Below are 14,333 nucleotides of genomic sequence, written 5' to 3' on the forward strand. Positions count from 1 at the left end.
CAACATCCATCTGCTTTCTAAAAACATATTCACTCACTTGATCACTCATCTAAAGTTCATTTTAAAACAACTGCTACTGCAGTTGCTGCTGCAACTAGACAAGAGCAGTGAAATTTATGAATGACTATCACTGCAGATGGTGACTGCACCCATGAAATTAAAAGACGCTTGCTCCTTAGAAGAAAAGTTATGACCAGCCTAGACAGCATATTAAAAAGTATAGACATTACTTTGCCAACAAAGGTCCATCTAGTCAAAGCTATGATTTTTCCAGTAGTCATGTATGGATGTGAGAGTTGGACCATAAAGAAGACTGAGTGCCAAAGAATGGATGCGTTTGAACTGTGGTGTTGGAGAAGGCTCTTGAGAGTTCCTTGGATTGCAAGGAGATCCAACGTGTTAATCCTAAAGGAAATCAGTCCCGAATATTCATTGGAAGGACTGATGTTGAAGCTGAAACTCCAATACTGTGGCCACCTGATGCGAAGAACTGATTTATTTGCAAAGACCCTGATGCTGGGAAAGATTGAAGGCAGGAGGAGAAGGGGACGGCAGAGGATGAGATGGGTGGATGGCATCACTGACGCGATAGACATGAGTTTGGTAGGCGCTCGGACCTGGTGATGGACAGGCTTGGACCTGGTGATGGACAGGGAAGCCTGGTATGCTGCAGTATGTGGGGTCTCAAAGAGTCGGAATGGACTGAGCGACTGAACTGAATTGAGCTGAGCTGACCTGGGGTTTAGAAACTGGCCACTGGGTGGCAGTGTAGTGCAGTGGTAAAAGCTCTAGTCCTCTAATCAGGCTAGACCTGGGTTTGAATCCTAACTGCACACTTTGTAGCTAAGATGTAGACACATATCTTTGCCAGCTATTTATCTTCTCAAGCCTCCACTTCTTCATCTTTAAAACAGGGATAATGATAACCATGTTAAGGATTGTGTGTATTGAATGCAAAAATGCAAATATAATAGCTGGTACTTAAGCAAACAATAAAAGTTAGCTATTATTGCTGGTTTTATTATTCCTGACTGTAGTACATGGAATAATAGAACAAAAGAACCAAAAAAAAATGGTGACTTTTTTTTCCTTTGAGAATATTGCTTTTATTCTGGGTTTCATATGTTACAGGTAAAAAAATACTATATAATTGCTTATTCCTGCAACTTAAATTGTGTAATGACTGTTTTTTTTTAAATTTATTTATTTTTAATCGGAAGATAATTGTTTTACAATATTGTGTTGGTTTCTGCCACACAACACGAATCAGCCATAGGTATACGTATGTCCCCTCCCTATTGAGCCTCCCTCCTGTCTACCACCCCATCCTAGCCTTCTAGGTTGTCACAGAGCAAAATGATGATGTTTGAAAGAGCTATAAATGAATGAGTTTGCAAACTTCTACTTTAGAGTACACTATCTTTGGTGGCTCAGATGGTAAAGAATCTGTCTGCAATGCAGAAGACCTGGGTTCAAGCCCTTGGTTGGGAAGATCCCCTGGAAAAGGGAACAGCTACCCACTTCAGTATTCTTGATGGGAGAATCCCCATAGACAGAGGAGCCTGGCAGACTACAGTCCATGCAGTCACAAAGGGTCAGACGCAACTGAGCGATTAACAGTTTCACTTTCATATACCAGATATGTGTCAGCCAGATGTTTCAGGGGAATCATAGCTAAGATCTGGCCATTGCCTTTGAGGATCCACTAATTCATTGTCAATAAGGCTTGAGCTTGAATAAATTTAACCAGCAAATGAGAAGATTCAGTTCAACAGATACTTGTCACACACCTACATTTTTTCCTGTCTAGCTGCTGCAGGACATGCAAAGGTGAAGTTGGCGCAGTTCCTGCCCTCAGGGAGCTTGTAATCCATATGGAACTGGAGCGAGGAGGGGCTATATACAAATCCTTAGACTGTGAGATCCTCGAGGGGCTGGGATGAAATCACACCCACCCCTGAGATAAGCTCAGTGTCTGGGGCTTAGCAATGCTCAGTGAAGGAGGGTGTGGGAATGAATGAGAGTGTAGTAGGAGAATTCTTTATAATGAAGTAAAAGTCCCAGTGACATAGCTGAGCTTCATCACTAATAGTATGAATTTCCATAAATTACCTAATCTCTGAGCCTCTATTTTCTCATCCATAAAATGGTGATAGTATTGCCTGTCCTCTTTATTTCAGGATTGTGATAAACATCAAACGTCACAATGACACTGAAATACATTATGGAACTATGAAATGGTTAAAGTTATTGTTACAAGAATATTCGAGGGGGGAAGCTTTTGGTCTAGATTGTTATGCCTTGAAGAGAAGCCTTTCTTTAGCTTGAGATTTTCATGAATTCCTGATGATGATGCTCCATTCTATACTGTTACCTGAGAAGCCATAAGAAAGGATAAACCCATGGTCCTACCTTCTTCACACGTTGGTGGGGAGCCCGTCCAGTGTCCAGATGGAGTACAGTCCAGTCTTTCTGGTCCGGATAAAGAGAATCCCTCATGACATGTGAACCAGCATGTGGACTCATAACTGGAACCTCCAAGAGGTTGGACACAAGTCTTCTCTCCATTCTGAGGGTTTGGCAGAGCTGCGCAGGTAACAGCTAGTGTGGGCATAGCCAAGGAGGAGAGAGGAGATTGTTTTAGAACACAGCCACTCAAATCAGTGTGTGTGTGTATGTGTGTGTCCTTAACAGACCAGTGCAGTACTGGATTAGACGATTGTTTAAATTTCATGGTACCAGTCACCAGTTAGACGTCCTGAATGTGTGAAACGGCAGCTGACAGTGGGTTGGTATTCTGAAACGCTTACCCCTAAAGGGATTTAAAAGAGCTTTAGAGGTGATTTAAAAGGATGCTGGCACTTTGTTGGGAAAGATGGTGATGGTGATGCAATTCATGTTAATTACCCCTGGATGGGAGTGGGAGTGACTGCTCCCTTGACACTTTCTTCAGAGGTAGACCCAATAACCTTGCCAGAAAACAATGACAAGTGATTGGAAATAGGGAAATGGAGTAAAATACTTTCTCCCCTTCCAAAAGTTCCTTCCCCCAACCAAGTGATGACCTCTGGGTCCAAAACCTGCCTCTGTTACTCACTAGCAGTGCATCTCTGGACAGTAAACATACTGAACCTCAGTTGCTTCATCGATGAAATGGGAAAAATAACAACTTTGCTTTGCAGAGAACCTCAAATTTATTATTATATAAAATAATAAGTTAACAAAATCCTAGGCAAAAATTAAATTAAAAAATCATTACACAAAGTAGGCAAGTAATGTAACTGGCCATCTGCAAATGTTCTTTCCACCAGTCTCATCCTACAGTGACCAGCAGCAAATGACTCTACCTGTCTACTTACAAAAAATGGTCAACAAGATATCACAGTTCTTTGCCACAGTTTATCCGTGTGGAGTTTGTGGTGCTAGAGGATTTGATTTGGTTGGAGATCATGCTCTGTGACTTTAACCTCTCTGAATTTACGTATGTTTATTCACCTTTAAAATGTGGATAATAGCATTACATAGTTCTCAAGATTTTTATAAGGTTCAAAAGTGAAAACACTGTGTATGCAAATGTTAATGGCTGCCAAGATATCCCTCAGCCAATTAATGAAATAAAACTCAATGAAACACACTGGCTTTTTTAAAAAAATGAATACATGGTTTAGGGTGTTTCTTCTTCATTGTTTGGCCTGATTGGGTCATGTGTGGCTTTAGACCAGAGACAGTGGTGGTGTGGATGAACCAGGGCTGTCTTTCAGCCACAGATTTGAACTGCCTGAAGCTTTGTGAGCATTTTCTGTACCTGTCTCTTCCCTTCTTCCCTTCTTCTCTCCAGCTACATCCCCCATCTCATCCATTTGTCCAAAGACCTGGTATTTTCCACCACTTGAAAAGTCTTTCTGTGTTCAGTGTGGGGGTGAGGAGAGGGGAGAGGAGACAAGTCAAGAAGCCTATGAACTGAAGGACAAATGTGGTGCCATGAGTGTGGTGCCATGAGTCTGTTGGCAGCTCCTTTGTGACTTTGCCTTCTGATAGCTGGGGTGGGAAGGTGGGTGAGGGGGTGTGGCATTGGAAAAGGAAACTGATAACACATTTTGGGGCACATTACAACAGCTAGTAGGTTGCAAGCCTCATGGTACCTTCCTGCCCAGACCACATTTGGGTATTTCACATGATGCTCGCTCAGCAGCAAGAGGAGAAAGTTCAGTCAGAGTAAACAAAGAACTAAAAGCGGAAGGGAACTAGAAGGTCACAGGAAGCCGTGGTGAGTGTCAGCCTCCCTCCTGTGAAACACCCACAGGCAGGCCGGTATGGGGCAATGAACTGTAATCTGTGCCCTGCACAGCCCAAGGCTGTCCGGAAAGGTGCTGTGCTCTGGAACGCCCTCAGGGACTCCCGAGTTCTTCCCCACAGTCCTGTGGACTTTGTAGTGCATCCAGGCTTCAGCGTAGCCAGAGTGAGAGCTGAGGGGCCAAGGTCATAATCCTAAGCCTGGTCTCTGCAGACCCAGCTCGGAAGGTGGGCTCAGCCCTACCCCCAGGGCTTGCCAGGCTCCCTTGTGTCTGGGGGTAAAGACCATGCAGTTCTGTTGAGTTGGTCAGCCCCTTTGTTCATTCATTTGTTCACTCTGTGTTGCCCTAACTTAATAGTAGTGTGCGTGTGTGTGTGCTTATGTGTGACCTGAATAGCAAGTGGTTTCCTTTTTATTAAAAACACGTATCTGTCTGCTTTTACTCATGTTGAAAGTGGGCACAAAGTGAAAAGCAAAGGCAAACAATGCAGAATTGTCTAGTATTTTACCTATCTGATTTTATTATTAAGCTTATATATGCCTCATAAAAATACTAATTGTGTGGAGGGGAAAGTGGGAAAACATTGGAGGAATTTATACAATAAGGGAGAAACATAACCAGTGTCTACTTTAGGGTGGGATATTTTGGGGACTGTATGTAAGATTTTTTTGTTTATTTTCCTAGAGCTTTTATAAATACAAATGTTATCTTTTAAAGGTAGGGTTTGCCATAAATATAAGTAAATAATTGGGTAGAAAAAGGAATGGGGAGTATAAAAAGTATACATCTATCTTTCAATTTCCAAACCCAGATGATCAGAACCAGTTCTATTTCACTCAATAACTGGCTTTATTTTATATCAAGTGAAATGCAGATATAGATGACTCTAGTGAATAGGTACTTTTTTTCTTCTGAGAATCCTGTGACTTTGCATATGTAGATTAGTTTCTTTCTGTTTTCATCACTCTTCACTTTTACTCTAAGCGGGTTTCTCCAATCTTATTTACAGCCGGGCACCTGTAAATGCTGCCCCTCCCATTCTCCTATTAAACCCATGCGTTACCTGCCATCCCACCGCTATACTCTGTGTTTCCTAGGACTGAAGTGCCAGATTAGTCTTGGAACAACATCCTGGGACTATCTTTTCCCCTGGCCTTGTTTCCAGAGACTATCTTTAGCGAAGTGAGAACAGTGAACCTACTCCATGGTAGGGGCCTTCAGCCCACTCCCCTGTCCTGCTGTTGGACATCCCGTCGCTTGTGGTATCTGCCAGCCGCTCAAGGCCTCTGCACATGGGATCCCCATGTGACCTGATAATCAGGGCTTCCTTATGATAGTGTTTATTCATTTTCTAGTCCATTTCAAGCTTCTGTCTCCTAGACAGTCACCACCTTTTAAATACAGCTTTTTGAAATAACTCTACAATTTGTTTCCAAGACACTGGAAAGAGTTCATCCTACCTTGGCATTCTGGAAAAGGAGCATCCCAGTTCCCCGTATCCAGGCATTGCAGCACACTTGCTCCCACCAGGAATGAACCTTCATCGCAGGTGAAGCTACAGGTCGACTGGTACCTAAAGTTGCCAAAGGGATGTGAGCAGTTCACCCGGGCCTTAGTTGAGGTCGGAAGATCCTGGCACTGCAATGCTAAGGAGGGAGGAAGCAGGGAGTGAGGAAGGAGTAATACACAAGTACTCATTGATTCCCACCCCTTAACTCTTTCTAATGCCAACAAGAGGGATCTCTGAATTGGGTGTGTTTAACCAGGAGGATGAGAAAAGTATCATATAGTCACAATGCCAGTTGAATGACTTAATGAGGAAATGCTGAGTCATTGTTAAGCATTTGATAATATGCATCCATAGTTTTAAACGTAATTTTGGACCCAAGAATTGATGCTAAGTATGTAATAAGATGCATATCAAAAATCAGTTTGGAGAAATTTTATATCATTTGTGAGAGCAAAGTACTGAAAACAAACATAAATACCACTAAATTTTTATCATTTATCATAAGTGAAAGTCACTCAGTCATGTCCGACTCTTTGTGACCCTATGAACTATACAGTCCATGGAATTCTCCAGACCAGAATACTGGAGTGGGTAGCCTTTCCCTTCTCCAGGGGATCTTCCCAACCCAGGGATCAAACCCAGGTCTCCCGCGTTGCAGGTGGATTCTTTACCAGCTAAGCCACCAGAGAAGCCCTTTTTTATCATATGTGAGAGCAAAATATTGAAAACAAACATAACTGCCACTAATTAGAGGCTGAAAATTAACTATGGTAGAGCCATGAAAGGAATATGATCTACTGTACCTTGAAAAGATATGAGAGGTGTCTCAAAGTACAATGTTAGGTGAAAAAGCAGAATATAAATTATATGTACACTATGATCTCAGTCATATGAAGTATATGGCTTTAAATGGAGAGAACACCTGTATTTTATATATAAGTCTTTTCTCATCTTTAAAATGGGAGCAATACTTTTAACGACCTCATGGAGTTAGACTAAAATGTTCAATAAATATTATATATTGCTATTATTACTAATAGTAGTAGCAGCATCCAGCAGTATATCAGTAGTAGTCATAGTCTTAAAATCATTATAGCTATGCATCAGATGCTGACCTAGCCTGTCAGAGTGGAGAACGCTAGGAAGGCCTATCAAGGGAGTTACTGAGAACATGTATCTGGATGCTTAAGAGAATAAGCCAGTTTTCTATTACCTGCCTGCAGACAAGACTGGCTCCAGTGACCCCTTAAGAACCTCTCCCTTTTAAGCATGTCGCAGTGCTCTCTGTGCCTTTGTCTCTCAGACAATAGATCCCATTCCCCTCCCTAAGCCTTCCCATCACTGTACTGATCTAGTCCTCTACTGCCTCACTTTTTTCTTTTTCCATTTTTTAACTGTAGTAAAATACGTATTGCATAAAGCCTATCTTTTACCAGTGAACCATTTCTAAGTGTACAGTCCAGTGGTATTACGTATATTCATAGTTTTGTGCAACCATCAACACCGTCCATCTCCAAAACATTCTTCATCTCCCACTGAAACTCTGTATTCATTGAACAGTAACTACCTACACCCACTCCCTCCAGTCCCCAGCAACAACCATTTTAATACTTTTTGTCTCATTGATTTTGACTACTCTAAGTACCTCCCATATGTGGAATCATTGAGTACTTGTCTTTTGGTGACTGGCTTACTACCCTCAGCTTAATGTCCTTGAATTCATCCACGTTGTAGCATATGTCAGAAAAGTGAAAGTGTTAGTCGCTCAGTGTGTCCGACTCTTTGCAACCCCATGGACTGTAGCCTGCCAGGCTCCTCTGTCCATGGGATTCTCCATGCAAGAATTCTGGAGTGGGCTGCCATTCCCTTCTCCAGGGGATCCCTACCCAAGGATTGAACCTGAGTCTCCTGCATTGCAGGCAGATTCTTTACCATCTAAACTACCAGGGAAACCAGAGTCTCCTCCCGTTTTAAGGCTGAATAATATTCCATTGTATGGCTACATCACAGTTTTCCTCATCTGTTCATCTGTGTGGGACACTTGGGTTTCTTCCATATTTTAACTATTATGAACAGTGCTGCTATGAACATGAGTGTATACATCTCTCTTCAAGACCCTGCTGTCAAACCACTGCCTCATTTTAAAATCAGGGTATACTTTGACCCAGGAGATTCACAAAACTGCTTGGGATCTCACATAAGATGCTATTAATAGTATTTCACTTCTGGGACATAAATTCTGTGTGGAGTTCCCCCTTGTAAAAGAAAATAATCCTAGTGGCTTCCCTATTTTGTTCTTCAAGAGCAAAATATTGAGAACAGGAGCTATCTAAAGGAGATGATTTTGTAAAATCAGATCAGAGACATATGATTTACAAAGTAATGTTATTATCATTATTTTACCTACATTTATGAAGCTCATGCAGTTTTAAGCTTGCATTTACACACTTTAATCCACAACCACTAGTGAGGTGGGTAGGTAAGGCAAATATTAGTACCTTTACTTTGCAGGTGACACTGAGTTTCAGGGAGACCAAGAGCTTGTTGTCAGGACAGGACAGAACTGGACTAAGTCTTGTCATTCCTCTTGCACTGTACCATGCTGTTCCTCATGTGTCATCGCTCTGTCTCAACCCCCTGTCCTTCATGCTAACTCACCACATCTGTGTCAGTCAGTGTAGCTCTCACCTTGCATTTCAGGATGCTGTAATGAACATGTCCCTAAGACTGCCTTCACACACTACTTCATCCTGAGTGCCCAGCGCAAAGGGTCTGGCACAGGATAGATTCTCAGTGAACGTTTGAGCAATAACTGAATGACAGAACTAAATGTAGATGCTGATGCCTCTAATAAGCCGAAAGGCACGGAAGCAACATTATGATGTCACAGTATACTTTGACAGACTGGGGCTGGCGCTGTCCACTCTTCCATATCAGCACATCGAACGGTGTCAGCTCCTCTCACTGTGAAACCCTCAGCACAATGAAAGCTACAGCTGGTGTTGTACTGAAATGCTCTCAAAGACGGGGAGCAATCCATGCTTCCATGGACAGGACTCTCCAGGGGCTCACAGGCAATGGCTAAATGGAAATAGTGATTGTCAGACACTGGGTGGTGGAAGGGCTCAATTCCTTTGCAGAAGAGCCCCTCAAGAGATCATGCATCTTTTTGACTCACATTGTCAGTATATTCAGAACCCCAAATTGTCCTTTTTCCAAATGGGGAATCTTCCTGGAGCACCTTCCCTTCCCCTCCCCTTCTTTGCCTGGATTTCTCACCTGCCCTTCAAGTCTCAGCTTACACTACACTTTGCTTAAGAAACCTTCCCTGCCCATTCCAGCTCAGGGTAGAACCCCTTCCAGCATGCTCCCACAGCCCCTGTGCTTGAGCTGTTCATGCTGTATTATAACTCTGCCCCTTAGACTGCAGTCTCTTTGTGGCTGATGTCAGTCATCCAGAATTGTATCCAAGAGCCTGGCAGTGTTTGGGACATTGAAGGTACTCTTTAAATATTCATTGAAAATATTTGTGAAAATTGGATCTGTACAGAGGAGATATAGCCAGACTGAACTTTTAAGGAAAAAGCGAAAACAACATAGCTTATTGTTGACACTCTAATACCCAGCCCAATAAAAGGATTCTAAATGAGCCTTGTTTCTGGAACACAGGATGTCATCCTAAACAGGCTTCGGTTGCCAAGTGAGTGTGCAGCCCAAGGTCAGTTCCTGAGCATAATTAAGCCCCAAGTGACCTCAGTTCTGAAAAAGGCTGATTTCCTCATGCTCTTCCTTGACAAAGCATTTCATCTCCAGAATATTCCTGGAGTTTTTCAGAATACAAAGACTGCACACAGTGACCTTAGACCTCTAGGTTTTACAGAATCAGGGTATTTAAGTTCCAAAGATCCTCTAGCATTTCTCTCTAAATTTGCAGATTAAAAGTGAGGTTTAGAAATTTTAAGTGACATCCCTAAGGTCTCACATGTAGACAGTAATAGAGCTGGGCTTATAATTCAGGTCTTCCAGGAATTCACTTATCCAATATTTAATTTCTTGCTATGCTATTCCCCATTTTTGCTTGATAAGATGCAATTGGTGTGAGGTGTGAGGCAGTTGCACAGAACGCAGTTTTGTGGTATTAGATACCTGCCTTGGATTGCATCACAGCCTCTCTTTGATCCTTTGTCACAGTGTTCCTTTGATCCTTTGTCAAAGACTGCCACCAAGGACTGTGATGAGCAATCTGTCTGTGTGTCCTGATAGCCACTGTTCTGACTCTGTCTGAAGTATAGCAAGGACACTGACCCACTGCTTCTGGACACCAGTGAGGCAGGCAGGGAAAAAAGAGGCAGAAACAAAGGCTCTCTGCGAGAACTTTATACATACTATTTAATTGTATACTTTTTATATGTTTCATCCTTATTAAAGCTCCTTGAAATTCATAGTTCATTTCACAGAAGCTCCTTGCAATTCATAGCTCATTTTACAGAGGAGAAAACCATCCCTCCTGGGGGCTGAACAACCCATTTCAGGATCAGAGCCTGGAAAAGATCATACTGATATTAAAAGCCCTTGATCTTCCCCACTGTGTCAAGACTCCTTGCCTAAATAGACAGCATGAACTTATACTACCCAGTGGACTGCGGGCTATTGGTGAAAAAATCCTACCCTTGAAGGCTGGCAAGGGTGGGATTCCCCAGCCAGGGCCAAGGCAGCAGTTTGCCCCTCACTCGATGGCAAGGTTTGCATTCAAATTTGCAGCTAGAGCCACTGCAAGGGAAACAAGGGGATGGACACAGTCCAGGATTCCCTTGGTAGGGGCTTCCAGGAACTCACACTGCATAGCTGGCCAGAATCAACAAGGCCATAGAGAAAGGTACTGAGGAAGGAGAAGAACCATGCTCACAGCTGGGAGAGCAATGGTGAAACCACCTCTGGAAATCTAAGTGGAGCTAGGAATCTGTAAGGGTCAGGAGATCCTAATGACGTTTGTCCAGATTTGTAGAACCAAGCTTCGGGAGGACCTAAATCTCTTTAAAATAAAAGTTTCTTTCAAGACTCCTTTATCAAATGTCCTCTATCCCCTTTACTGCTAGAAACCTCTCTTGGTAGGTTTTCTAGAATCTACTTACAGATGGAGATGTCACCATTCCATCTTAGGTGAAATTTATGAATGAGGTCATTCTGAAATTACTTGAGGGCAGTGAGTTTTGGGGAGAGGAGGACTTCTAAATTTTGTTTACAGTCAATAGTAAAATCAGCCTCTTGTTCTTCTAGAGCCTGACACTCCTTTCCTATCCCAGATGAACCCAATCTAGCTGTGTGTGTGTGTGTGTGTGCATGTGTTAGTCGCTCAGTCATGTTGCTTGACATGACTGAATTGCTTGACTCTTTGCGACACCATGGACTGTAGCCCGCCAGGTTCCTCTTTCCATGAAATTTTCTAGGCAAGAATACTGGAGTAGGTAGCTTCTCCCTTCTCCAGGGGATCTTCCAAACCCAGGGATCAAACCCGGGTCTCCTGCACTGCAAGTGGATTCTTTACTATCTGAGCCACCAGGGAAGCCCCCAGTCTAGCTGAGTGGTAGGTAAAAGGAGAGTCAAGTTGTGATTCAGGGTGGTTTCATCTGTGCTCCCAGCAAGAACCAGATGCAGTGGACATTATACATCCCCAACCTCCTGGAACTCACCTTTACACACCGGAGTTGGGGCTGTCCACACCCCCAAGGCTGTGCAGTGCACTACCTCTGGCCCAACTAATGCGAATCCCTCTTCGCAGCTGAAGCTGCAGCTGGACTGGTGCTGGAATGCTTCCGCGGACTGGACACAGCTCATGCTTCCTTGCTCCGGAGACTTCAGAGCCGGGCACTGGACAGCTAAAAAACAACCACAGAGCAATAGCATGAGGCCTGGTGTCATGCCCAGCACCTTGGAAACCTTAGGATGCTGCAACAGCTGTGTGTGTGTGTCTGTGTGTCTGTGTGCATGCACTCAGTCATGTCCAACTCTTTGTGACCCCATGGATGCTCCTCTGTCCAAGGAATTTTCCAGGCAAGAATACTGGAGCAGGATGCCATTTCCTATGCCAAGAGACCTTCCCAACCCAGGGGTCGAACCTGTTGTGTCTTTTTCATCTTCTGCATTGGCAGGCAGGTTCTTTAACCACAGTACCACCTGGGAAGCCAGCAATAGCTGCTACATCTTCCCGAAGCATTAGGCAAGGTGCTGAACTTGGTTGGTAAAATGGTACTTTCAGTAGCTGTTCGGAAAGACCCAAACATCCTTGCTTTGTTTCCTTTTTAAGGAAGCAAGGTGAAATTCTCAAATTAATAATACCCAACCCCCGAGTCATTATCGCACTCTGTTCACTTTGCAATGAACAAAGGGAGAGGGACCTTTTTGTAATGCTTTTGCATGAGGATCAAGAATTAAATTCCCTCACTTCTCAGATGAAAACGAAAACTAGTGTTACTCTGGTTGATGGGCAGTAGTAATAAGCACAATGTCCCATTTAGTGTAGATCTTCTTGGTTTTCAAATGGAGAAAGCCTCTTGTCCCCTCTGAAATTCTAGTTGTCAATGAGAATGGAAAAGAATTGGGTGTACATACCTACACACTGTGGGGGTGAATTCGTCCAGATTCCAGAAGCCAAACACTCCAGCTCACGGGGTCCGTTCAGCGCATAGCCTTCAGCGCAGTGGAAGCTGCAGTGTGAGTTGAAAGAGAAGTTTCTAAGAGGGTGGCTGCAGTTCATGTGCACATGTTGAGGAAGATCAAACTCACCGCACTCTCTGACTGTAAGGACAAAATATTGATTTCTTTCTTTGCACACTGAAAAAAAATGTCAGGTTTGCTAAAAGCTGAAACTGTTTGTATAACCCATCTGAATCAATCTCCCTGGGCTTCTAACCTAACCTGTTCATCTTTACTCTGTTCCTTTGTATTGATTTGTTTTGTTTGTTTAGTCGCTCAGTCATGTTCGACTCTTTTGCAACCCCATGAACTATATATTCTGCCAGGCTCCTCTGTTCATGGAATTTTCCAGGCAAGAATACTGGAGTGGGCTGCCATTTCCTTCCTGACCCAGGGATTGAACCCACATCTCCTGCATTGGCAGGTGGATTCTTTACCACTGAGCCACCTGGGAAGCTCTTGTATTGGTTGCATCCTGGGAAATGATCATACTTTCACTGGTGTTTATTTCCAGCAAACAAAATTAGCCTGAAAGAGTTCTCTTTGTTTTACTGCCCTTACATTTTCCCTTTTAAATTTTGAAATTTTAGGAGGACGTGTTCACTCTAAAAATAAAGTGGTTTAACCCTGAGTGTGTGATTGGCCAGTTTGAGTGGGGCAGACTGACAGATGGTAAAGAGAGGACCTAGGACTAGCCTGTACCCTCTGGAGAGCCTCCAACATGACGATTTGCTTCCTGGCATCACCTCTAGCACAAGACCATGGACCACGTTGCTATCAACAAAATAGCTGGCTCACCATATTCACACTCCGGTCCATAGAATCCAGGGTAACAGGAGCAGGTGTAGTTCCCAATGGTCTCAATGCACTCTCCTTGCTTGCTGCAGGACATGTCCTGGCAGGAGGCTGCGTGGATACAGAAGGGTCAGAATCACAGGCATTCTTAAGAGGTACAAAGAAAAGCTGGTTTCTTATTCCAAGTCTTAGCCCCACTTGAGTAACCTCGAGCTAGCCAGACAACAGAAAACCACAGCGTCCCCTGGAGAGCCAGCCTGTTCCCTGTGAAGTGTGCCGTAGGAGCCTGCTGGAGCATTGCTTGGCTTCTATTTTTAAAATTTTTGATTAGAGGATAGTTGCTTTACAATGTTGGGTTGGTTTCTGCCATACAGCAGTGTGAATGAGCCATACGTATACATGTGTCCCCTCCCTCCGGAGCCTCCCTCACATGCCCCACCACCCCACCCCATCCCACTCCTCTGGGTTGTTATAGAGCACTGGGCTGAGCTCCCTGTGTTATACAGCAACTTCCCACCAGCTATCTATTTTACATATGGTAATGTATATGTTTCAGTGCTACTCTCTCAGTTTGTGCCCCCCCACCCCCACTGTATCCACAAGTCTGCGTCTCTATTCCTGCCCTTACTGGTTCATCAGTACTGCCTGACTTCTGTTTTAGGCTGTATTTAATGTGGCCTAAAGAGGGGTTGCCATTTGGGGACACAGAGGGACAAATGGAGCTACCAGTACATGGGTAGTCAGAGAAGCTCCTCTGTGTGGTACAAAATAGGCTGTGGCTCTTAACCAATCACATTCATAAAGTTGTATTATTATGGAAGCTCCTATGACAGATATCACAGCATGGAGGTTAGGAACTAGATGAGGGGTGGCAGGGGTCACACTTACATAATCACCCCCTTCTATTATGTGACCTCAAGCAAGTTCCTTCTTTGAGTCCAACCTGTCTGAAGTTAGGGCCAAAGCCTTTCCACTTTTTGCCTGTGTTAAGTCTATGCCCAGGACCACATGGCAGAGGAGTTGAATGAGATGTTTAAGAC

At 43.6% G+C, this 14,333-nt stretch overlaps 1 protein-coding gene across 1 annotated transcript in view; it reads right to left on the minus strand.

The window, feature by feature from the left end:
- The window catches only part of SELP (selectin P (granule membrane protein 140kDa, antigen CD62)), a 43,472-nt gene that overhangs the window by 13,748 nt on the left and 15,391 nt on the right, over nucleotides 1–14,333 (minus strand). The window contains exons 4-8 of the mRNA XM_010836697.1: nucleotides 13,297–13,404; nucleotides 12,415–12,600; nucleotides 11,496–11,681; nucleotides 5,756–5,941; nucleotides 2,413–2,601 (exon numbers count right to left, since the gene is read on the minus strand). Coding sequence (XP_010834999.1) covers nucleotides 2,413–2,601; nucleotides 5,756–5,941; nucleotides 11,496–11,681; nucleotides 12,415–12,600; nucleotides 13,297–13,404 — 855 coding nt within the window. The remainder of the gene's footprint in view (nucleotides 1–2,412; nucleotides 2,602–5,755; nucleotides 5,942–11,495; nucleotides 11,682–12,414; nucleotides 12,601–13,296; nucleotides 13,405–14,333) is intronic.

The sequence above is a fragment of the Bison bison genome, unplaced genomic scaffold, assembly GCF_000754665.1.
Source record: "Bison bison bison isolate TAMUID 2011002044 unplaced genomic scaffold, Bison_UMD1.0 scf7180017864064, whole genome shotgun sequence".
Taxonomy (NCBI): domain Eukaryota; kingdom Metazoa; phylum Chordata; class Mammalia; order Artiodactyla; family Bovidae; genus Bison; species Bison bison.